General features: G+C 41.4%; 1 protein-coding gene across 1 annotated transcript; it reads left to right on the top strand.

Annotated features, from left to right (window-relative positions):
* The first annotated feature begins 958 nt into the window (after positions 1–958).
* Positions 959–25,985, top strand: kiz (kizuna centrosomal protein). Its single transcript, XM_008284192.1, has 15 exons — positions 959–1,093; positions 1,635–1,697; positions 2,228–2,390; positions 3,619–3,693; positions 5,057–5,672; positions 5,819–6,077; positions 9,154–9,273; positions 9,963–10,127; positions 11,312–11,462; positions 13,503–13,659; positions 14,112–14,174; positions 15,566–15,664; positions 16,125–16,194; positions 23,435–23,481; positions 24,240–25,985. The coding sequence occupies exons 1-15, from the start codon at positions 1,020–1,022 to the stop codon at positions 24,341–24,343; spliced, it is 2,226 nt and encodes a 741-aa protein (XP_008282414.1). The 5' UTR covers positions 959–1,019; the 3' UTR covers positions 24,344–25,985.
* The last annotated feature ends 493 nt before the right edge of the window (positions 25,986–26,478 follow it).

Here is a 26,478-nt window from a genome sequence, read left to right as displayed (position 1 = left end):
AACATACGTGTGAGGGGAACGCCGTCTATATTGTGTACCATAATCTGCTCGAAACAATCGCGAACGCACGGTATGATATCCAACAAAGGTTGATCACAAGCATCGACCTCGGCTGAGCTCAGCTGGAACGGCAACGCTGCAAGTCTCATTTTCTTCATCACCTCCAAAGTACCGCCTTTCAGCTCTCCACGGCACAAACAAAAAGCCTGGCAACAATATCAATTATACATGCAGGAGGCAAACAAGGGGATTTATTTCACAACAAATAGCCTCATAGAGAGATGCTGAATGGGGTAGATTAGCATTAGAAAAGGACAACAAAACTCCCCAGTTCAACAGCTAAAGAGCAATTTGATGGGCCTGGAATTGGGGGAAATTGCTTGATTAGGGTGTGCATTTTGGAGGGGGGCTGTCAATTTCAGAATCCCAGCAAGGACATGTCGTGTTGTCGCTTTGAGAAAATGACATGCTGCTACAGTCAAAACATGACATTATGAGAACTGTCAGTGATGAACTTTGATAATGCAAAGACAAGATCTGGGGATGATACAAGCAAGCACATGAGACATCAAACTGCATCTGACGGAGAGGTGGAGGCTTATCAAGCAAATGACAAAGTCAGACGTTTGATGGCTGGTATTTAGCCCAGTCAGGTTACAGAAGGCTGATAAACAAGACTGACATTTAAGCACCTTTATGTGCATCTTTCCACAGAAGGGGGCTCTCTGTTTAAGTAAACATTCAAGAGTTTGTTGGAGGAAATACTCCAGTTTTTCTTACCTGACACAGACTTTGTTGTTGCAAACTGCACAATTATATCATGTAGTTACCTTAAACAGAGCAGCATCTATGGTAGACGGTGGTCGCACCACGTGTTCTCTGTGTTTATCAGCAGGGATTTCTGGGAAGCGGTGCTCATGGTAACCAACGTAAACACCGGCCGCCCTCCTCCCTCTCCTCCTTCTCCGCCTCCTCCTCCTCTTCGTCTCGGCTCTGCTGCGGCACTAAAGCGGCCGAAAATGGCAGACTTGGCTCGCAGCGTGGACCAATATTACGAAAAGATAACGGCGATTCAGCAAAGCATGTATAAGAGGTGAGGCTTCTCTCGCTTTTTTTGTTTTTGTAAACAGAAACGAAGGCCTGGAGGAGACCCCGGGCTCGAGTAGTGCGCTATGCTGGCTGGGAGCTTCCTCCTTCCGCTTACCGCAGTGAAGTAACAGGCTAATTAGCTAGCTAATTCCTTATAGACAGAGATGCCTTTTAGCAGGCTAGTTGGTTAGCCTATCTACCGCTACCTTAAGCTAACAACAGCTATACTTTAGCTTTTAGACGAACGGGAAGCTAATAACTAATGACACAGTCGTTAGCGTTTGCATATTAATGTTAGCCAAAGTTCCGGTGAAGTTAGTGCCTTTTGTGTGTCGCTAATTCGTTAATAGTATTCTGCGTTAGCACTGAGTAAATAGACGAGTACTGCTAATAGGGCTAATAATTGGCTAATCATTAGCTTAGAAGCTCCTGGGGATGCTACAGGGGTCTGTGTGGGTGACCGGTTTTAATTATGTGTATATGGTATTTATGCATTTGTGTGTGCGTGTGTGTGTGTGTGTGTGTGTGTGTGTGTGTGTGTGCAGGGAGAAACGGAGGCTGGAGCTGGAGAGAGAACTGTTTGCTTACTCCAGATCTGACAGAAGAATGTAAGTGCTGTACTGTATTACCTGTAAGATTTTGCAGTGTTCCTCCTGAAATGTATATTAAGCTGTGGGTTAAATATATCATTATATATGATTATATTTAAATGAGGTGCCATCACAGTATATACAGCAGCATTTAATATGAAATTAGTTTGGCAAATATATCCAATCAGCATGCAGATCCAAACTCATGTTTTCATTTGGAGGGTAAAAAAAAAATAAAAAATCCAGCATTTGTGTAAAGCTAAAATATTTTCTTCAATAAAAAACTCAGTTGTGTTGCATGTACAGTAAGCTGCCTCCTTGGATCCAAGCAGAACAGGCTGTTTTCAATTCCACTGTAAACTGATTCTCATCGATATTAACATGCCAGGTCAAAACAGCAAAGCTTAGGTTGATAGCAGAGCTGAGAATGAGATTTAAATTTAAAATATATTGTGCTTAACCTTTTCTTGTGAGAAGTCTGGCTCTTATTTTTTGACAATGCTCTTAGATAATATTTCTCTTGAATAATAGTTCTCCACTGCCTTCAGCTCACAGATAAAGTGTTCCAAACTGCACAGCTATCTCAAGGAAATCTGTGACAGGGAAGCACGAGCGAAAATGAGAAACCTTGAGCTTCTGAGAGATGTGGAGTGCATAGAAATTAGCATGAAGGAATATAGTCCTGACCATGGCCCCTTGCAACAACAAAAGGTAAAACACACACACACACACGCACACACACACACATGCACACTCACTCACACGGTTTTATTTGTTCAGTGGAGTAGTTTCTTTTAATATGGAGGCTTTTAATATTAACAAACACGCCGCCTACTGAGGTTAACCCAAGTTTAGACAGTTGTACATTTTACTAAAAAATTCCGATTCTGATTTAAAAACCATTAATTATTGTTTTGTATATTTAGATACGTTTTAACAGTTAACCAAATGTACTGTGACTTTAGAATAGGAAGAATCAGTGGTATTATACAGATACATATTTTTTTTATAAAGACTGGGCATTTATTAATGAAGCATGTTAATACACGTTTGCCTTAATGCCATGCTGTCATTTCAACACTGAGTAAAAACATTTGCTTGCAATGGCTCGATGTGACAATAGTAAACACTCAAACTGTGCAATTTGTCACGACAGGCAAATGAACGAGGGAGAAAACAATGAGCCAGTCAGATTATCACTTAAAACTCAACGACAGTGCTTGACAGCTTAATATCAAATTAACAAAATTGGCTAATTATGACTCACTGAGTTAATTGCCCAATATAGAGACTCTGAAGTGCTCCAGAGGTTTAGTCATTCTCTCCCCTCAAGCAGTTGGTTTATTTCCTCTTGATGCTTTATGAGTCCTACATGTTTGCTGTTATTTTGGTTGCCCTGTTGCACTCTGCTTCCATTGTGTGAAATCACCCCAGTTTTTCTGTGTTTGACTGGTGCAATGAAAAACATCAGTTTTCACATGGAAAGTGTATTTATACCTTGAGTTGCGTACATTTCTATACAGCGTTTGTTGTAATCGTTGTTGGCTCTGATTGTGCACTATGTTCAAAGTGGATAAACAGAGTTTGCTTGACAAAAAGGGGCGGCATGTTTGTGCTAATCCAAGTGCTTTAACACCTAAAGATCATTAGGTTTTTATTTGTTGGAGTTGGGATTAAGGCAGTCAGCCTGCCTGGTCAGACTAGTCAAAGGACGGTCACTAGGGAAAATCCTGTGGGATGATTGACATCACCACTTATTGGTTTCTTACCTTCTGCTTTTACATCACATACAGATAAAATTCAACAGCACTATCACAGCAGCATAGCAGACAGTTTCTAGTGTTAGCACAGAGTATACGTTCACCTGACACATGGCAGTTAAATATTGTGAATGTTGCATTTTTTCAAATTATTAACTCAGCTTTTGCATTTCCAACAGGCTGACTTTTTGAAAAAGATTTCCAGATTTATGGAGGCAAGCAAGAAAGTGGAGCAGGTGCACGAAGCAGCAGAGGTAATGCAAATATGTCCAAAATAAAATGCGTACTCCTATGGTAATGAAAATAGTATTCCTGTTTGGAATTGAAATAATGGGAATTGATACCATAACAATATCATGTATTTTAAACACATCACATCTTCTGCTACGTATTGTGTGACCTGCACTGATTTTATTTTATTTATCACTATTTGTTTGTGTGGTTAAAAATGGCACTTGTTCCTTTTTTATGCTAGATCCTTCTTTTTTGAAATGTTTACAAGGTTTATGCAAATTTCACTTCTATCAAGCTGTGTTTTCAGGTTTACAATAACAAAGGGAAGTAGACATTATGCCTGGTAAATCTGTAGAGGAGTCTACATTTAAACTGTGTATCTGTAATAGCACAGGTGTCTAATCCTAGCTGGTGAATCTGTACAAGCGATGTAGTTCAAGCCCATAGCTGCTTTCTCCCTTCACTTAAAGCAGTTAAAGCTCTTTTAGATGAAATGTCTAAGACATCTCATAATAACTTGGAGCATGCTGTCTAGAGCAGTCACTTGTAACTGTGTGCAAAACCCCCCTCAGCCTGTCGATATTGTAATGAGCAAAATGGTACCGTCACTCCATTATGCATACAAGCCATTGGCTGGCAGTGTGCATGTCCCTCAGGCTGCAGCATTCATTAAGGGAAGCTTACCGGGCTGAAAGCTGGAGACAGATGATAACGGGATATGATTTTCATATTTAATACATTCCTTGGAAGAGCACACGCGTGCCGCAGATTGATAGAAGAATCAATTGCTACTTTAGTGAAACACTTTCTACTTTGCCCTGCAGCTACCGATGGAATCACTCAGCCAAGAAATTAACTTTTCCTCTTTTTTTACCTACTTTGTGGATCTGCTGGGCAGACTGCATGGTTTACAGTGAATGTTATTAAGCAGCTAACTGTTTGGTATTTAAGACGCTTATCAGAAAAGAAACAGAAGCTATGCTTTTTGTTATTATGTTTGGAGGGAGGCTTTTTTGCTTCTCTCTCTCCCCCCCTTGGTGACATTGCAGACATGAATCAAAACTTGTCTAAAGGATTTCTAATAAGATTAAAAGTTAAAACATTGATCCTGAGACATTCCTCTGAGAAATGTTGTAAAAAGAATTCTGACCTTGGCCTAAATAAGCTGCACTTATTCAAAATTGTAAAGTGGATAGTTAGCATGCTTGAGTTCAATGTTTTTTTTCTTCTTCTTCAAAATAACACTTATTTAACTTAACCAAGAAATCTGAAATTGTAGAGAAATCATATTCATGTCTAGAAAAAGGCATTTTCATTTCATGAAGTAATAGGAAGTTAAGTTGCCAAAATGAATATATCTCGTGTTTTTTTTCATGTGTGCAGGTTGAAGCTGTGCATCGACGGCACCAGAACAGCTACCTCTCTCATCCCGCTAAAGATTGTACACAACCACCGGTGGAAATTTTTATGGTCCACCAGACCTCCAGAGGGTCTGACGCTGAAGCTGGCACCACAAGTGTACACTCACACCAAGCATTGCATCGTTCACCCAATCGCAGCATGCACTCCCGCGAACGCCTACCAAGTGGCCTTTTGAAGGACTTCAGAGTTGGCGGAGAGCATGCCGCCAGCAACCGAGCACATTTATCAGATGACATTTCAGGCTCAAACGATTCCCCTGACGGCTGTAATTTGAGTGACAAACATGAAAGAACGATGGGGCTGCTCCCATCTGTTCGTGCCTTAACAGGCGCAGCTGGCAATGTGGCTTTTGGAAGTGATGATGAACAAGAAGCTTCACCTCTGGTGACCTTGACGGGCCCTGAGAAGAATCCATCTCCCAGCAGCGGTAGTCCCATGAGGGCTAAGAATTCCCCCGCAGAACACACTGACTCCCAAGAGGTGGCTCATGAGCCACACATAATGGAAGATGAAGAGAGAGGTCTTGGCCATTTGATGCCTGAAACTACTTTTGGAAAAGAAGCTCAAGAGACTCCAGGTTTGCAGTGATATTTCTTGCTTACTACCTTGTAATTTCTTTTTTTTATCGTCTTTACTGAAATTGACATTTTAAAGCACTTTATTTTGCCCTTTTGGAGATTTTAAACAAGCCTATTCGATGTTACGTGGTGTGTTTACATTCAGGGAAATGTGAGAGCATCAGCACGCCGAGTTCTGATGTGCAGTTGTCGGAGAGCAGTGTGAGTGACCTGACAATTTCTCTGACACAATCTGAGCTGGAGGAGGATCCACCAGAGGGTGTGGCACCTGAGAGGAACAGCTTTTATGGAGGGAGTGATGATCACAATCAGCACAGTCCTCAATCATCCGTCCACTCCGATGGGTCCAAGAACACACCCCAGTTAAACAGCGAATCCTCAGCTCCAAATGTGACCTTGAAAAGGTACAGTACGTATGACTTATGTACTTCGTTGTTTGGAATTTTCAAATTGGGTTACTGGAGAAAAACACAACATTTTTATTGTTTTATGGCGCATACTCTTCTTAAAATGTCCACAATGCAGTCTATATTTTTCCCCCCCAAAGATTTAAAGCTAAGCCAGCAAAGAAAGGAGAATGTTCTGCACGGCCATGCTGAACCACAGAGGGCTGTTAATGATAGTGGGTGAAGACACCGTGCAGTCTTACTTGCCACCATCACATCTGAGGCTGACAGAGAGGATTGTGGGAGTCACGGTCCATGCCACCTTGCTCTCTGTAGCTCAGCAGCAGCTGCGGTGGTGGCAGTGATGCATCTTATAGGGAGAGCTCAGGACCTGTCACCAACAATATTGCCATAATCCAAGATAATGCTGTAACAGAGCAATTTTCTGCTTGAGAGACCTCAGGAAGTCCCCAGTGGAGGAGGAAATTTGTGGCACCATAGAGTGTTCTGGAGGGTGGGCATGTGGACAGCACTTACAGCCACAAATCCTTAGCGTGATGATGGCCTCTGAGTTGAAGGATCATTTTGGATGGGGTTAGAGCCACAGAAAATCCCATGTGAATGTTTGCGCCCTGAGCCTCTGCATTTTCCCCACAATGTATGGTATTTTATGAACGTGACCTCTTGTGCTCTTTAAAAAGATATATTTTGTGTGCATTTTTTTTTCTTTATAATTTTCTCAATGATAAACTAATTCAGTTTTTTTTCTGTCCTTGGGTCACATTATGGGTTACATTGTGCTTGTTTGCTGTTAAATGCTTCATTTTTTAATTGCTATTGACAAAAACATTATTTGAAAATAATACAGAATACGTTGTAATTACAAATATGAGCATCATCTAGTATGAAAGATTATATTTAAAAATGTGTTCAGCTGTCGGTAAAGTTCGGTAAAGGATTATATTTTCCCCCCCGGAGAGGGCAGCGTGTGTGTTTGTGTCTGACTGTGTTTATGTGTGGTCTACTATCATGTTTATACTGTGACCCCCAAGAGGAACTGCAGTTAGCCTGTGCAGGGGAGACGATGGTGGGGGCTGAAGCTTTCATTGTTAACACGGAGAGCTTCTGTGTATGAGGAGAAAACCAGAGGCTTTGATGTAAAGCTCAGAGAGCATCCAGTCTCTATCCTCTCCCTCTCTTTCTCTCTCCCTCTCTCCCTCTCTCTCCCTCTCTCTTTCTCTCTCTTAAGGTTAGAGTTTATATCGCTCCTTCCATTCAGCTCACAGTCAGGAAAAACAAGCCCGGGCAATTCATTAGATTATCCCATTATATTTCTCCTCCAGCATGGCTTGGGTGAGTGAGACTGAAAAATTGTCTAGGTTTCTTCTTCGAGATGTATTATAATGGTTCCACCGTGTCCTGCTCTCAAATATGTTGTCTCTTAACCGAATGAAGGTTCTGCTTAATTGGTGACAGCATGGCACACAGGTAAAGTCTAGAGGTAGAACACGAGCAGTGTAGCATTAAAAATAATGTTGTTGCAGTGTCAATAGGGCATCACATTTTTTTTGAAAACATTCCTCAGTTCGATTTTTTTTCTGCTTTAAATTCAAGTAAAAGTCTTGCACATTGTCCAGCAGTACTTTCTGAACTGAATGCTGCTGACAGTGTGGTGGGACACATCCCAAATTTAGTCCGGCACCGCTGCACTTAGTTTGTTACTACTTGTGGTTGTATTTTCCACTTCCTTTGTGTGTTGCATTTGCTGTGTGTGGCAGCACGGTGAGATTCTTCTGACACCAATCACTCAATAGTGAGGCCATTCCATGTGGTAAATCACCCCGGAGGCACTACTGTACGCTGTAGAGCAATATTGCTGCAGAGAGGCTGACCTCTTCCTCCTGGTTAACAATACGCTCCTGATGATGTCGACATGCGGACAACAGCAGCATCCAAAGTGAGGTTAGAGACCTTGACATGAAAGCTGGCAACAATACAAATAGAGAGAGAGGTTTGCAGGAAAACACAACTAATTCACTTTCTCCCCCTCTAAAGGTCTCTTTTTGAAGAGCAGTGATAAATAAAGTGGAAAGAGAAAGATAACTATTTCAAGGCCCACGCTGGCGATAAGGGAAAGGAAAAAAAAAAAAAGACAGAGCTTTTGCCTATTCTACTTCAGCCACACTGAAGAGGACTTGGCACAGATGGATTGCACACTACAGAATGTCATGGATATAATTCAAGCTGCCAGCTTAATCAGGATGTTACCAGGAAACAACCTGCAAAAAAGAGGGAGCAATTGTTTGCTGACCCCTAACCCAAGAGCCCATTACAGATTGTCATAAATTCTTTTTGGCCTCTTTTTATGTAAGGGGGCTCAGAATCTCTCGGCTTGGGGTTTCTGGGAGAATTCAATGAGGGCCACCCAGAGCTTAATGCTCAAGAAAGAGATGGATTCTCAATATCCACATGCATTAGGCATCCATTTCTCATTTTGCAGCCTCACACAGGACCAGATTAAAGTGTAAATCTCTCACCAAAAGAAATCATCCAGAAGCCCCTCTCTTTTTTTTTTTTTTTTTTGGAAACCTTTTTTCTGACACTTTTAAATGTGTTGGCAATCTGAGTCGTCAGTATTTTCATTCCTGCTCAGTTTTAATATCATATTACTGACTTTATTGAACATTACTTGGCGGTGTAATTGCATATATATGAAGTCATGTTTCACTTTAGCAGCAAATAGCTAATTCTACAAGTTCTTGTTGTGAATACCAGGTTTCAAAAGCCTTTCCTGTAACCTGTAATTACATGTGGCACCATCAACAGACACACACAGAACTGTTGAAATCCTGCATTGTGACGGTAGCATCTTAATGATCAGATTCTCCAGCAGTCCTTGAGTACCTCAAAGAAATTGCCAGGAAAAATGTATCACAGATGTTTGGCATCCTTTTTGAAAAATTATTATTATTCTTTTTTTTTTTTTTTTTTTTTTTAACAAAATACAGGCCTATCGATCTCGTAACCTCCTTCATTTTTATATCCTTCACCACAAAAAAGGTTAGAAAAAAAATAAAGGTAATGTTGTTTTCAGTCTCTCCCAGGAAGGACTCTTTAATCTGCTAGACAACATCGAAGGACGACTCCACAGTCAACAGACCAGTGTGTATGGCAGTTCTTCATTCGCGGCCAGAGAACTCAATAGAATTATCAGGTATATCCTTTGTGTCCTTCTTCAAACTTTACAACCTTATCCCACCCCTGTCTAAATCAAATGCCATGTATATTTATTTAATGGCCGCGGAGCAGTTTGTGCAGATGAGGAAAACATATTATCCTTCTGCCAAGGGCTCTCACATTAGATGAAGTGTCATCACCACCATGCATGCGTCTTTATTTCTGAGGGGTTTTCAAACACATGGGATTGTTATAGTAACCGCCCTGTTGAATTGTTATTGGGAGTCAGGGAGATAGAGGATGAGAATGTGTTTCATTAAACTGGGCTTATTTTTCATAAGCTTTTTATGTTGCATAGCATGATTAATTTATCATAATTGGACTTCCTGTTGTAAAATATGGATAAATGTCTAGCAAAGGGAAGCTTTCTCCGTTTTTACAAATCCAATATTTACTTATCCCCGTCCATGCAAACACAACTGTTGTAAATGCTAATAACGTCTCCACAAATGAAGACGGTGGCCATTTTTTGTCGTGACCCTCAGTATAATGTTTAGTCCTGCTGTCATATTGCGTGAGCTTGTGTGCATTGATATCTATGGTTTTACTAGGTGTACTATGTGTGTTTATATGTGAAGTGTTAGCAGCTGTTGGCTGTACTCCTGACCTGCAGGCTGAGCCCAGGGCTCCATGGCAATAGCTGACTGCTCTCTATATATTGTGCAGCCTTTGTGACGATGGAGCGGGCTTGAATGACGAGGACCTTGAAGCATGTGGAGCAGTCGTCCTTCATGAGCTTCAGAGGTTGTCATGGAGCACAGAAAAGGGCTGTCTGCTACCACAGGATCTAGTGAGTGCTCATCAGTCCAGCACTGAGCCTAATGAAATAAGGTAAGGCTCCTGGTTTCTCGGGGAATCCAATGCCGAAAAACTGGTGTCAGTGTTTTCATTTTTTCTCTGTGTCGTGTGTTGGTGTTTTTTTTTTTTTCCCAGCTTGATGTAATTGTGGGATTGTAAAAAAAAAAAGCATCACAATGACATAATCAGATTTAGTTGTGTGTGTGTGTGTGTGAAATTGTTTGGAGTCGTTGTTTTTCCTCCTCACTCCTCCTTTGCATTGTGCTACTGTTGTAACACTGCAATGCCTGAGATGCTGCAAAAATGCTGTATATAAATTATTATATGCAGTCATATAATAAAATATTGGTGGTGATATATTTTGGTGTGTTGTGTAATATAGCCGGTGTTTTGTGTCGACAGTGACATTTTCAACCTTTAGTGGTTTTACAATTCAGTAATTCAGAGCACAAATATCAGCGTGAACAGACTTGCAGTAAAGGTGAATTCCACTTTTTAGAAAGAGTCTGGACAGCTGCATGTGCATTTTATTTTATTTTATTTTTTACCAGACCGTGGGGAAGGGTCACGCACTTCCAGCAGTCACTGAGATATTGCACTCTACCGTTTGATACAGTCTCCCTTGTCCACAAATGTAAAAGGTCATCTTTGGTGTCACCTTGTACGGCAGCACTGCATGGGTGAATGTCATGAGTAAATTAAAATGCCCTATCTGCGACTTCCAGTCCTTTGGATAATGAGTAGTTATACTCTGAGCCAAATCCATGCTCTGCTTCACTACTCTATTGATTTCACTGAGACCTTTCCTGCTATATACTCAATTCAAAGAAACACATCTAGCAGTGTCCCTCTCTTCCCTCTAGAGATGCCTATTGGCTGACCTTGACCTTTTTATTTTTGTTACATTATTCAGCCTGAAGCTATATTGCTGTCTGCGTCTATTCAGTGTTAACTAAAATTCATTAGTCATTCATATCTCCTCAGTTGTTTAAGATGGCGCAGAGAGCACACTTTATAGAATGCTTCTTGAAAAAAAAAAAACTAGTGTCATAACTGTATTATTTGTGGCTGCTTGAGCCAAACTCCTCAGCTTCATCCATTTTCTTGATAATCTGTCACTGTATGGAGATATAATTATGACTTATTTTCATATTTCCTACTGTGTATTGAATAAGAAAGCCTCTCTTTTTTTCCTCCGTCACCCTCCCTCACTGCAGCACCAGCCTCCCTCCTAATGCCGCTCGGCTGTGGGATCGCTGGTTCAAGCACGCCCTTGTGCTCAAGGAGCGACGTGTCCTCAGCACTGAGCGCTTGGTCCAACTGTTCACGCCGCTGCTACTGAAGCGTCATGCCACCTACAGCCACCAGGTAGCGTCGAAGGCACATGCACTGCCACGACACACACACACACACACACACACACACACACAAACACAAACAGAAGGTCACACACTTGCATCACCCAGCCCCAAACGCAAGCAGATATTAACACACCCCGACAGCGGAAAGAGAGATACGGCTTCGTTTTGTCTTCTCTCCAAATAGGCTATTGCTCTTGTTTCTTTACTTGTTTCTTTGCATGTTTTTTTTTTAAAGAGAGGTGGAGTTGGTACTGAATGCCCTCTTTGTGTCTTGTGCTTGAAACCAAGCCCTGGCTTCCTGCTCATCAGATTGCTCCACACGTTGACCTAGACAGAAGGGAAACCCTGACCCATGCAGTAATCGCAAATTACAGCCTCAGCTTGGCTTCTTTCATCTCATGTGGCGTATTCATCAGAGAAACACTTGCTTTTAATTTAGTATTAGCCAAAAGTATCGCCATCAGCTGGGACCGATTGAATGAGGGAGCCATTTGGACCTTCTCCTCAATGGGATTATTTTAAATTTCCCACTCATTGACATTGTGCAGCTCATGCTCAATTAAACATAGAAAGAAATTACAAAGAATATTCCCACTCAGAGTCCACAGATGATGTCAAGAGATATGTCAGCAGTCCCACTATGGGCCATTTTATCTGCAGGAATGATCATCCACACATGCAGGTTTTTGTGTTATTAATTTTTGCGGACTCATCTTATGGGGGTTCTTGTGGCTTGGAGATCTTGCTGCAGTGTCCCCGACGCAATGAGAGAGGCAAAGAGGGAGACTGTAGAGCCTCTTGAAAATATGAACTGACAAAGGGAAGAGGGGTACTGCCATCTACATCATTGTATCCAAGTGCATCAGGAAAAGCCTGAGTGAAAATCTTTCTCTCTCTTTATCTCTCTCACTCTCACTCCATCTATTTCTCTCTCCCTTCCTCTATTTCTCTATCTCTCCCTTTATGTGTGTCTCTCTCTCTCTCCTCTCTGTCCTCTCATACAACAGCTTACTCTCCACACACAAGAGCAAACAGAAATTTCCATTCACGTCTTGCCACACAGCCTGGCTACTCCGACAAATGGGAGCATGCAGCTCGCATGCACACACTCAAAGAGGCCCTTTGAATATTCAAGTGCTAACAGTTGCATTCATTGATATTTAAAATGCAGTGGGTCTGCGAGAGCCCTCAACCCACGGTACATTTGACTAAATCTAAAAAAAGGAACAAAGGGGGATATCGGGGACAAGGATCAAGACAGTTTTTATTGTGCAGCAGCATCAAATACCAAGTGGCAAACTCAGATTGGCATGTGTTTTCGTCTCTTCCCCTCTCAGAAAATGAAAGCATGTACATTGTCAATCTTCCCTGTGACCTACTGATAACAACTTACAGTGTACTTAAAGTTTGTCACTGTCAAAATCCTCCTGATCATCCCCTCCATATTAGCGCTCATTAAAAGTTGCAAATGGCCATCTGAGGCTGAGAGGCAGTCTTTGATCACAAAAGAGAGATGATGATGGCAGGATTTGATATGGGGGAGGGAAAAAGGAGAGAAAGGAAATCGGTGTGTGGCATCTCCCTGCTCCTCATCTCCCGGAACAGCTCCTCTTAATTGTGTATCCTCATCTCCACAGAGATAAAAATGAGCTGGAGAGGGAGGAAGAGAGTAGTTTGTCTCAATCCTCTCAGCCAAGAGGGAAGATATCTGAAACGTGTTGCACATTAACGCCAGGGTGATTGCATTCTTTAGGCAGTTCTCTAATCTCATGGATGAGAAGAGAGGGAGAGGGGGAGAAAAAAAAAAAGTGTGATTGAGAGGGAGAGCGGGAGCGAAAGTGTGCGAAATAATCTTTTTTTAGTTAAACGAGTGAGAGAATTTGAAGTTATTTTCGCTTGGCGTTTGAACACGCATTACAGCTGCACCTCTGTGCGAGCAGCCGTGGCCAAAGTAAATGACTTGCCTAATCGGCGAGAGTTCAATTTGACACTTCCTTCACAAAATGAGAACAATTAAGAGTGTGGTTTTAATTTGTGCTGCTCGCAGGCCAAAGTGTTGCTGAGGACACTTCTGTCCCGGTCCAGTGAGGAGTGCCCCTCAGCAGAGGACGAGAGTGACTTATCTTCTTTGTGCGGTCCTTCTTCTCTCCTGGCTGACGGAGATGTGAAGCCTGCCAGGCCGGTACAAACGCAACAGATCCAAGGTCACCAGAGATTATCACTATGATTGTACAATAATTCTCACAATTGTAATAATATTTGATTATTAGCTTGGCTGGAGGAACGGCTGCATTTTCTAACAATCAAAAAGCAAGTGTTCAATATGGTTGCCCCTAGATTCCCACAAACGGCTAACACATTCCTCAGTCTTTCTATAGTATTTATATAATATGCAGCAAGACCATTAATGGGAAGAAATGTAGACTACTGCCTTTTTTTTTTTTTTTTTTTGCAAACCACCTTTGCAGAGAACTAAAACTTCCCTTTTATGAAAGAAATCAATTTCACCATAGAGCTTTTTTATGAATCCCTCACAGCCCAGTTTTCATACAGCCTTCTATTCAGAGCTAAAGAAAGACCCCCCATTCCCATTTCTATCCCTGGACTCCCTTCCTCCCTGCCATTGCTTCTCACTATGCGCTTCCCTTTCTTACAGAACTACAAAGTACTGAAGAGGACAGCCAGGACGAAAGCCCTGTGGAAAGTGGTCCTATTAGAGGTAAAAAGGCATTGCCGGTGCCCCAGCATTCACACTGTCCTTATGTTGTGGTTTGTTTTCTTCCCACTGCAGTGAATAATGGGCTCTTTTACACAATGGCTGAGGCAGGATGATCAAGGTGAATCCAGGGTCAAAGTCCCACCTGAAGAGCTGTGCTAGTTCTCTCTAATTATCTCCGAGAAAACACTAGCTGTGTTTTCAGCCTGGTCTGAGGCATTCTAGCAAAATTGATAATTCGCTGCCCCAGCATAATGCGGCTACTTTAATTGTCAGGGCGCCAGGGTGGGAAGCGCAAAAGATCTGTCATCGGTTCTCATTATCTTCTAAACAATGCTCCGGCAAGGCTGGACTTGAAAAATACTAGATGTGACGGCATCCTGGAAGCAGTTGGTATGCCCATCCCTCAGCTTCACCTCTGAAATGTAAAGCAATCCTATATTACCCTTGGCTATCAGATTTCCTACTGGGTGTTTCATGTGTCCGCATCCCTAAGGTGCACAGCCAGCAAAATGAGTCCAGTTTCCAATCGCTACACTTAATCAAAAGAGCCATAACCAGCTAAAAAAAACATGACTAAAGATTTTGCAAGGAAAGGGTTTTGCTGTGCTGAGCGACATCAATGTTACAATCAAATACCATGACCTTGGAACTGATAGTAATTGCCAAGACATGCACGTCTGTAGACTTTGTGTGTTTTTTTTTTTTTTTTAGACTACATGTAAAAGCTGTAGCTGTATAAAGTGCTGTGGGTGGAATATCCGTAGGGATTGCTGTGCACCATAAACAATTTATGTTTTTTTTTTTTTTTTTAATAATTAAAAGCAGCATTTTTTTATTCAGAAATCAAGTTAAAAATGGTAGGACTTGGTCACAATTTTGCTCTGTCCCTTGATCCGTTACGTGTGCTTTTTACTGCATCATTGAAACAACACCCCATTTATTATGTACTTCTGCTCCATTGATTTTTGCCAGCGCAGTCTCAGTGCTCCATTCAAATATGATACCTATTTTAGTGTGCCGGAAAGTAATTACAAGTGGGTTTTTGTTGTTGTTGTTTTTTATAGATATATATTTAGGGGAGGAAAAAAAAAAACAGAAAATCAATCATTGTCTACCTGGTAGGGAATGCTGAGATAATGTGAGATGCTGATTGCTTTCTCATGGAAACTGTTGCTACATACTGTAGGCTTGAATCAACAGCTTAGCTGATTGAGTGCGGTGTTTTCACTCACTCTGTTCGTCACCTACACCAAAAAACTCAGCTACTGAAGCGTGTTGTCTCATCAAACACAGAAACCTCTGAAAGTTGGAAACCTGGGTTCTAAGCAAATATTTGACAGTGACTTTGTGTGTGTCTGTGTGTATGTTTGTGTGTGTGTATCCCTGAATAGAGACAAAAGCATATCAGTTACTTAAACAATCAGCCATGCAGCAAAGGCTACAGAGTTCTGAAGAGGAGGAGGAGGAGGAGGAGGAGGATGGCCTCTCAGGTAAGAGATGTGGTCCACTCCACCAGCCACATAGTGAGCAACTGGAGCTTAATCATTAGTTACCTGTGGCCATGTGTCTTCACAACACAACACAAGGACATCATAGACAAACCATATTTGTTGTATACGCAAAATGAAAGTAAAAGCACAAAACAAAAGCAACCTCATTGTTAACGGCAAAAAAAATCTCTGCAATCATATGGTTTTGGGTGTGGCATATTCTCGATACATGAATAGATTTGAAAGTGGATTGTATAAAAAATATTATGTCTAATATAAATATTACTCCATTCCCATGACTGTGTGTCAAGAGGCCCCAATGCCACAGTGGAGAAGCTCTCCCAAAATTTCTCATGAGCTTCATCATAAGTTTCTAAATAAATATACATGGCAAGTTTGCTTGTGATGAGATCAATCAAGAAATCAAATGGTTTTATCTGGTTCTGTTTGCTCTTTTAAGGAATAAATCATGGCCATGAAGAGGACCTGGGGAGGGCCAAACGCTCCTCACATCAAGACCCTTACCCTCGGTAAGAACATTGTTATTATTCAACGGGCCACAGGAAATGGGCCACCAGACACCAAAGTGGTTGATGTACATTTGCATGGCTGCTCTCATAATTCCCTGTTCATTTCCATAAGATCAAGGGGGCGCCACCCATTAACTCGCTTACAAAGACAAAAGGCCCCTAAAGCCCCTCTCACTCACTGTTTGCTGGGTTCAACCAGGTTTTAGAATTCAAAAGCAAATCAACTACCACAAAAATAAATTGGAGCCATAATCTCACTGTCTTCAGGCTTGTTGCCAGAATGCAAACAGATCATGTCAAGAAGAGAATCAGGGACAACTGTTTTGGAAGAAGGGGACTCAAGTGTTGACAAGGACAAATGTCCTTTCATTTTTCACCCTTGAAACATATTTAGGCTGCTCAAATCAGAGCTCTAAGTGGGTGGGAAAAGAACATCTAATGATAAATAGCTTGGTGGAAGCTAACACCATCACTGTTACATTTGAATATCAACACGACTTCATCAAATCTGCAATTGCATGTCAGGTCCTCAGAGCACCTCTTCACTGCGAACCCATTTGGGCTGTAGTAATGGCTGGGTAAACGTTATGAGGAATAATCTTCTCTGATTTCATGTGATTACCGGGCACCACGCTGACACAAGGGCTGAAGTCTATATCTCCCTGGCCTGGCAAGCAGGCGCTCCCAGTCTGCCTATTAGCCCAGGGAAGGGCCTAATGGCCTGGCTCTATTGTGGTCCTCATAGCTGCTGATGTCTGCTACTGCCAGCCCCAGTGACCAACCTCTTTAATATACATGAGCCAATTTTGGGCCCAGACCCTCTCAGATGGTGCCTGTCTCCCTGTCATTGATGTGCATGGGAAGCCTGGAATATATGTGATTAAACAAAATTTGCACAAAAAAATTAGACAGAAACAGAGAATGCTGCGAGCGGTGATGAGACACAAGTTGAATACGTAAATACGATTGGTAAAGTGTGCAGAAATGCATTCCTGACACTGTAATCTTACTAGAGTTAGGAAGGAAGCAGCACAAAGAGCTGCTAGTCACCATCATCATCTTCTCTTTGGTCATACAACAATTTCCCCTGTCTTTTCTCCGTTTCTCCTCGACGCTTAGATTTAAGCATTCCACTTACCACAGTCACTTCTTGCGCTTTATTGCTTCCACAAGTGGTCTGGAAGCCCTGCACTTAAGCAGAAGCATAACACTGCAGCATGCTCTTGCCCTGTTTCTCTCCTTTCTCTTCTCTCTGCGTCTCACTCTCTCTCGCTCTCTTGCCCTTTCTCCATCTCTTTGCCCCTCTTCCTCTCTGTCTTCCTGTATTTTCTTCTCCCCCCTCTCCATCCTACTTGTTAATTATTTGCTTTATTTTGTCAGCGAGCTGATGAGTGACTTCAAAAGGAGGATGGAGCTGGACTCAAAATACAAAAATGGCTTCCTCTCTGTTGTCTTAGACAATAATTATGATTTGCCAGTTAAGCCTAGACTACAGCAGAGGGATTGTAGTTTAAAGCAGAGGCTTTGGTGCAAAAAATGCATTTATAGCCCTTTGTGAGGCTCCTCATTATGTGTGGGCCCGATTCATTAAGTAATTGGTTTGCAGTTGTTTACATGAGTATTAAGGCCTTCTATTCAGGGCCTTTGAGAGATACATTGTGCAAATGTTGCATGTTATGAATGCAGAATGAGAGGCGGGGGGCCAGTCCTATTGGCCAAACACTGCACTCGGCTGAAAAGCGAGAGAAAAGCACTGGGTGCTGCTTTGCATAGCAATGACTAGGGCCTTAATAAGCTTTACAGATTAAATACATGCAGTCTATACAAGATGCAAAGAGATACTCTTAACACATTTATATGTGCTCATTTCACTATTATGGAGTTTGAGAGAATTGGGGTCTTTCATATTCTTTTTTCTCTCCCTCTCTCTCTTCCTTGCTCTCTCCCACACAGTGTTTTTCAGCGAGATACTTTTATGGAATGTTCTGTTTATTGTATTATAACTCGCGGGGAAGCGACTGATCTGCAACATTTATTAAGGATTTGTTCATTAGAAATCTTTTGCTGTCTTTGTGAGTGGCAAAGTAAAATCACTTTGTGGTTGAGTGGGGATGAAAGGAATAATGCACGAAGGAGTGAGTCTTAATAAGCAGCTGCACTCCATGTAAAGACCACTTGTTCCCCTTTGTACGCGAGTGCATGCCACTGCTTCCTCTCGTGCAAAGAATCATTGTGCTCCTTTCTACTGTAGGCATTTCAGATGCCACTCCTTTCTTATTTTTATTTTGGATTTTTTAATACCATTTTATTCTCCCTCCCCTGTTTTTCATCCTAAAAAAAAAAAATGCTTGAACACATGTGCACAGACACACAAAGCGAAATCCTGGAGCCGTCAGACGGTGTGATGATTGTTGTGCCTAGTGCCTGCTTGACAAAAACCTTGACTCAACAATTAGTGGTTTACAGCTTTGCTTTGGACAACAGGATGTGCTCAAGCATTCGACCTCAAATCACTCAGAGTGTCAAAATCAGAAGCGCTCTCTCCCTCTCCTTCCCTCTCTCTCTCTCTCTCTCTCTCTTCTCTCTCTTTCTCCCTCCCTCCCCCTCGTGGGGAGGCTATGTGTGCGAGTCTGACGACTCACTGGGAGGAGAGATGGAGGGGTGAGAGGGACATGAGCTGAGAGAGAGGAGTGGAGGGGAGGGGACAAAAAGAGAGAGCAGGAGATAGAGGGAGACAGAGAGGCAGTAACAGACAAAGCAGTATTGAAAGGTTAAAAATTGCTGTTTTAAAATCCCACCGCGAGTTAAGGAACACATGTAAACAGTTACTGATGATATATTAGCTGCAGTGCCATGTGATGCTCTACGGCAGGAGATGCACATCAGGAGCATTTAACACGTACTTGAATATGTACCTGATTATTTGTTTGAGTCTGTATATCCTCTTAAAAGCAGCCAGCACTTTTGTGTTATGCTGTTTTCCATTTTTTTAAACATTTAACAAACGTCTAACTTTGTGTTATTTGAGTTCCGACTTCATCTTCAGCTCAAGTAAGAGATTCAAATGTTGCGATAACAAACAATTGACTATCGATGACGGTAGCATTGAGAGACTCCAACCAGAGGAGGTCACTGTCCTACACTGGTTGTTTGAAACAAATAATGACCTGCCTGATTGGCCTGTGAAAAATTAATTTGGCTTTCAGACACTTTCTATGATTTATTGTTGTTAATTTTAATGTTGTCTTACAAATCAGTGCATCGTCAATTAAGCCAAACTGTGCTAACGTCTCGCATATAAATGTGTTTAGAGGCTGATTGAGGGGCGAAAACAAGCCTAAATATGGGTTAACTATTGTGTTTTAAAATCTGGGTTAGTTTATTGGGCTCCAGTTTCTTGCTGGTTTATATTTTAACTTCACATTCATAGTGTTTTTTTTTCTCCCCCCCACATTCTTTAAATACACTTCAACAAATAAATGCAACATGAGATGAATTTCTGTCCTTCAACCTTCCCTCATGCTGGCTGTCTCCACTAGACTGCCACCAGTCAGGAGGAGAGCGTGCTGCGTTGAATTCATTGGCCCAGTACCTCTTCCTCTGAGTTGCAGTACTTACTCATTGCCAGCAGAGAGCACTCACATGTTAGAGAGCGCCCACTCACAGTGCACTCACAGTTGCCTCTCACTGTTTGCCCCCACTGAGGGCTATATCCTGCTACCATTCAGGCCTGTTAGAGTACATCTAAACGGAGCCTAAACAATGTTTCTGCGGGGTCATAGCTGGGATGGGAGTAGGAGTTGATGGGAATGATGAGGTGATGGGTCTCCCTTTACCTTTAGACAAGCACAGCCGCGCAAAAGTGCTATTGTGCTATTAGCATTTGTGTGTGGGTGGCGGGAGCTTAAAAAAAAAAAAAAAGCCAGGGTAAATAAAAGCAGTTTTCTAGCTATCGGCAAGGCAGTATTAAATGCTTGGTAAGCATTATTTCCTCTGACAGTCGTCGTATTCTCTAATGCGACTACAGGTTTATAAATGAAATACATCTTCAGTAATTCCAAGGAGCTTGACCTAGTCTTACATTGCAATCACCTTAAACTGCAGTTTGAGAGGACAGTACGTTCGGTATGAAGATGCTTTTGTCCTTGTGCTAGTGGAAATGTTTTGTTGGTGCATAATTAGAACACTGGTTATATTCTTATTAAGTGCACGCTGAAATAAACTCGGGTCAGATGTGAGACTGCAACCTTTGTGTACGTATTCATTCGCGAGCTCCTTTAACTGCAGTACGTGAAAATGTTTTACAGAGCACATTTCAGCTGAACAGAGCGAATACAGCAATTTAGCGCACCTGTGTCGTAAGTTGTCAGAGATTCGCGGTAGTAGTTTGTTTGTTTCGCAAGGAAATACCCAGTGATGCAGCAGAGCACTGAGCAAAGCAGAGCCCAACAAAGCAAAAAATGTCGAGAGTAGTTTCAAAACGACTTTTAACTTCCACACGGTGCCTTGAACTCCCATGAGTGGGTCATTAATCTTCCAGAAGCATGTCCATTTTTCACCACTGCACAGAAATGGTACCAGTTTCTGCATATAAAATACCATGATATACCTTGTTTTTATTCATTTCATTGCCATTTCGACATTGCATATCGCCGCATTACCGACCTTTACAATGTGTGTTTTTACAATCCGACTGAAATCATGCAACAATTTAGGACCTTGAGCTGGAGTCCATAGAAAACCGTTGTTGACAAAACAAGAGAAAGGTTTCATCAAAGAAATAAACAGATACAGACGGCTCTAGAAATGCCAATATTTTCTGTCAACCTCCGCGTAATGCGTATAAAGCCCCATACAATTTTAAAGGTAATTGTGAACTCGGCTACGCAGACGCAGAAACTGTTAAAAAACATTAGATAAACAACAATATGAAACAATTGCAAAGGCCAGTGAAAGCGAATGAGCGAGGCACTGAAAAAAGGACATTACAATAGCTGTAATTTGCATCATTTTACACATTACATTCACCTCTGTCTACCAGAGCTTGTAAAACACTGGCCAGCCCAGTCTTACATATTCAGATCATTGCCTCAATTAAGGGAAACTCAGCAGAAGATGAACTGGCATAAATGTTTATGGAAACGGAATATTAGATTGGTGGGGTCAGATCCAGGCTGGGCTCTCTATGGTAATAGCCTTGTCTTGAAATCAGTCCTGTCCCTCGCTGAAGTGGAACAGCTGATAGACCATTCCCATCCCGGGGGGAAGTTCGAGAAAAGAAAAGCCCAATTTACTCTCCGTAACAGCTATTATTGTGGCAAAGGAGAGGAAGTAATCGTATAGATTATTGCTGTATTTTTGCTGCTGCAGGGTGTGGTTGAGATCAGTTGGTAAATGGATGCACTAGTCCCTGTGGTTTAGTTGTGCTTTAATGTTTGTGCTTTATCTTTTATTCGGTTTAAAAAAAAAAAAAAAAGATGTGGAAAGCAGGTGGATTTGCATTCTTTAAATTAATGTAGATATGTATTTATTCCCCCTTGTGCCCACCATTAGCCTGTACCAGAGCTGGTCAACGTATCTTGACTTTAGTGTTGTAACTCAGACAGGAAATGAACAAACCCAAGGTTTTTATGTTCATTCACTATGTAAGAATAAATGTTTACATGCTGTGTGTGTATTAAAACACCCTTACCAGTGGTACAATAACAAAAACTAGCATATAGTTATGATATTATATCCTTTAATCTAAATGATTTGTGTATAACCATTTGACAGTCTCCTAGTAAAACAAGCTCCCATTTGCTGCTGCCAAACATGACAAGCTTGGGCACAAACTAAAAACAGCACCTACTCTTTAATCAGACTTAAAATAGGCTACACAGGAAGATATTTACCATCTGCACTGCCCGCCATTCACCAAAATGTTTACATAAATACACCCTCTATTTCAACTAAACACCCTCCTATGTAGAGCACCTTCAGTTTGTAAGCCGGCTGACTATGTGCTCTTGTGTCTTTGCTGTCTTTTCTTTTCTTTTTTTTTGCTGCTGCTTTTCTTACTTATCCCCCCTGCTTTGATTTTCTTGCATTTTAAGTGCCCGGGGTTCAGTATGCCGTCTGAACAGATTCATCCAAATGTCCTGCAGGATGTCCTATCAGCATATGAATGTAAAGGTTATGTTCTAATGATTACACCGGCTCTATGCAATATTGCTTATAGCGCAAAGCAATCTGCTCACAGTTTGGAATGGGAGGGGCGTCTTTTTTTTTTCTCTCTCTCTCTCGCTCATTCTGTCTTAAGTGGTGCAAAAGCAGCAATATATAGTTTAGAAGATAGCAACTGGAACGCAGCCAGAGTAATTTGCTCCTTACGCTCAATGTACAGTCACATGTGCCAAGATTTAGCTGAGGGAGAGATGAGGAGATGAGGGTGATTGAGAGGGTGACAATCAAAGAGGTCATGGGTTTGAATTGATGCAGATGGAAGAACACGCCACATGACTGCTTTTCGCTGGCACGTATCTGCTTAAAACTCATTTCTCACTGTTTTCAAGAAAAGCGTCAAAAACAGCTCCGACATAGACGGTCCAAAAACAAATAAGCCATATGGATATGTATGCTAACCTGGGAGATGATGAGGATATATTGTGGGGTTTTGAATAGGCTCTGTGATGATGTAAATTAAAGAGGAGGCCTTTAAAAGTGGAACGGGGGGCCTTATTGCATATGCATTGAGGTAGATCAAAGCCTTTTCGGAGGTCACACATTTACATAGCGATATCACCAGAGCTATGGGAACCTGGCAACCCTGTCTTTGGACTATTTTTGAATAAAGAGGGACTTGTGGAAGTCCTTTGGCACAATTAGAACGGGAGTCAAGGAAGTTCCCTGTGCTGCACTGTCGGAGTGTACGCAGTAAGTCTCCGGATTGAAACTGGTGTCTTCACATCAGTCCATCGTGCATAATGGATAGATGTTTTTTGTTGTTGTTTTTATTGTCTAAGATTCTCAGTTGTAGTATTTTGGTTATTAGTGCATAAGCAGGTTACAGTGAATGAATTCTACATATTTTTTTTTCAGTACGTGGATTTATATTTTCGTGAAATCATAATCTGCCATTTCCCTTTTTAGCTGTTTCTAGTGCAAAAAAAAAAAGAAAAGAAAAAACTAGTAGTCCTTTCTCAACGAAAGGCCTAAGGTAATAACTTTACAAGGCTATTAACTGTCTTTGTGTTTCCAGGAGAGAGACGACTAAATCAAAGCTCCATTCTGCTCTGCAGTCAAAAGGTGAGTATCGACAAAGTAATTTCAATTGGGTGCAAAGACACAGTGTCAAAATAGGTTAATTACACCAAACAGATCACTATAAAGCCCTCTGTGTGTTAACACGCATGAAGTTTTGGTAAAAAAAATTTAAGCTGCATAAAAATACCAACAGTTTGATTAAATTTCTCTGTAAATGCAGCTGTGCCTTTTGAGGATGTGTAAATGGAAAAAATGACCTTGAAGCCAAGTCCAGGTTACTGAAAGCTTCGTTTGAAGCAAGCACCAACCACTCCACAAATAAACAACTAAACCTGTCCTATCTAAATGAAACACGCTGTCTTTACATGTCTTATCAAACTGTAAACAAAACCTAAGGAGATGTAAGATGTTTTATTAATTGATGTAAAAGAAGATTGTTGATTGTAATTTGCAAAGCAAGCCACACGAAGGTTATGACTTTTGTGAGAGTTTTTAGAGCTGTGATGGGATCCCTAAAGATGTATTCTGTTGCTTTGAGTGCAGAAGACCCGCATTTAACACATATTCAACTATGTAAAAGTTAGAATGTTAAGATTGTCATTGTCGTCTTTCATTTCATTGTGTACGCTTTAGCCTCTGTGTATTCACTTCCTGGAATGCGTATAAGGAGAGGGTAGATGTGGCTGAATAAAGAAATTATGCTGAAGATGTACGAGGCAACACTCCATTTGAAGCATGGAGTGAACATTCTGCTGTAATAATGAAATATTCGGTTTTGTTCTCTCCACCTTTTTGTATAGCTTTCTGGGAGGAATCGGATGACAGCAACTCAGACATTGAAGCAGCCTTACGTCCTCAACCTTTCCATACAAACGGCGAAGACACCGATGACTTCTATGACTGATATTTCCACTGAGATATTTTTTGAAACGCACTACATTATATCACTGCAAAATCGGAGGCAGTTTGACTCGCGGTAATTCACCCCTGACCATTATTTTAGTGGTCTGCATTGTAAATCATATGCACACTGTATCGTAAAAACAAATAATAAAGTTGACAGCTCTCACGCTGGGTAAAGTATGTGAAGAGTTGTCCAACACACTGATGTTAACCCTGCTTCAGTCTCTTTATCTGAACAACTCTCCCAGCTCATAATAACAGCTCGAAATAGATTAAACTGATCTTTTAAAGCGATTTGTTTGCACTAGGCTGAAAATCATGCATTTTGAATGCCGCAAGCATCTCCAAGTGCTCTACCTCCAGCATGCTCGAGTGTAGTGATGTGAGTCACCTGTGAAATGACAAAGCACAATGGCCACTCTGCACGCTTCTGCGCGACCTGTGAACCTGCTGAAGAGGCCCATCTCCCAGGGCACAAAGTGTTGCAGCGCTAACAAACTCAGAATATTTAGAGCCTCCCAACAAATGCTCCGCGCATATTTTTACAGCTGCTTCCTTAATAATCGCGCCTCAGAAATACAAAGACTTGTGTTTACGTTCCTCTGTGCCATTGTGCAAATGAGTCACAAGTAGAATTGATACAGAAACCACACAATGGAGTCCTCTCTGCAATTTGTGATTTTTTTTTCCCAGCATATTGGCTGTTCTTCTGTCTATTAATAACTCGCAGCTACTGTGTGGGAGGCTACATTCCAAGGTTTACATTTATAGTTCATTATGTCTGTAGTGTAAATTTCCAAAACTGCCATTCTGGGATGTGGTAAAAGCCCCTGGCATTTAGTGTCAGCAGGATTCCATTAGTCAGCTTTAGGTGACTTTACATGCCTGAACCTTTTAAAGTAGGACTCCACATTCATTACCAATAATGGCTTCAGACAGCCCTGACCCACCACAGAAAAGGGACTGTGGCAGAATAATTTGGAGTTTGCTAAAAGGCTCCCTAACATAATATCCATGTTAAGGAGCATGTCAACAGATACTTGTGTGCGACAGATAGCTCACGGTGGAAGTGGAGTTATATTGTACTAATGTGTACTAACACAATAACATTTTTTTTTTTTTTTTTTAAAGAACTTCTCTGAGTCTGTGCCAGAGAGACAATGGTGATGATATTCAGCTCATTCTTTTTAGATTGTGTGTAGTCGCACTGTTAAGCGAGGACACGAAGGGTTTAATCTTGCAATTGCGAGACGTTATTCACGTCTTGATTTACTCGACTGTTGTGTGTGTGCGTCTCTTGATCTTGTCATAGTCAGGCTGACGTTGGACAGTGTTCCCCCTGATGCAGTAGTGGTTTTGTGAAGGTGATCCATGTTTATGTGCTTCAGACCACATCAGGACTGTGCTTAACAGGTTGGAACTCGTGTCCTCTGACTCTCCAAAATGTATCCCATGTAATATAATGTGATATTTATGATGTGGTTTTGTGTTTTGTTTTATTTTGTCTTCATATTAAATACTTAGTGAGCTTTTAAATTGCCCCTGGGGGGTATTTGAATTGAATATATTGACATTTCTCTTGCTACGGATTGTCTCAAGGATGTAGAAGCAATAAAAAAAATAAATATTTTTTTAATGAAAAAGGCTACAAGACTTGTAATTTGATAGATAGATAGATAGATAGATGGATAGATGGATGGATAGATAGATGGATGGATGGATAGATAGATAGATAGACAGATAGATAGATAGATAGATTACACAGTGAGTCTAAGCAAACTCAGTCCTGCCCTTGTTTTTGCGATCGTCTTGGAGTATTCCCATTAAAACTAATGCGTAAAGTATTCATCACCTCTCATGCTGCATAACAAACACGCCCTGACATTGGAATTGATTAAAAACATATAGGCGGGTGTGGGCTCTGTACAGTTTCTTCGTGGCTTCTACAAAACGAGAAACTCAAGGTTTTGTCTCTATATCAAACATAAAGGTGTCAAATGTAGACTCGGTCGTCCTTGATCACAATAATAGCAAGTCAGCCGAAGTATAACAATCAAATTACTCCCTCCAGCTCGATGTAAAACAGGGCAGAGAGAATGCTTCACCGCCAGCACATTTCCTTTTCAGTCGAAAATA

The sequence above is a fragment of the Stegastes partitus genome, unplaced genomic scaffold (assembly GCF_000690725.1).
Source record: "Stegastes partitus isolate 25-593 unplaced genomic scaffold, Stegastes_partitus-1.0.2 Scaffold351, whole genome shotgun sequence".
In the NCBI taxonomy this organism is placed as follows: domain Eukaryota; kingdom Metazoa; phylum Chordata; class Actinopteri; family Pomacentridae; genus Stegastes; species Stegastes partitus.
Note: the sequence above shows the minus strand (reverse complement) of the source record. Positions and strands in the feature narration are given on the sequence as shown.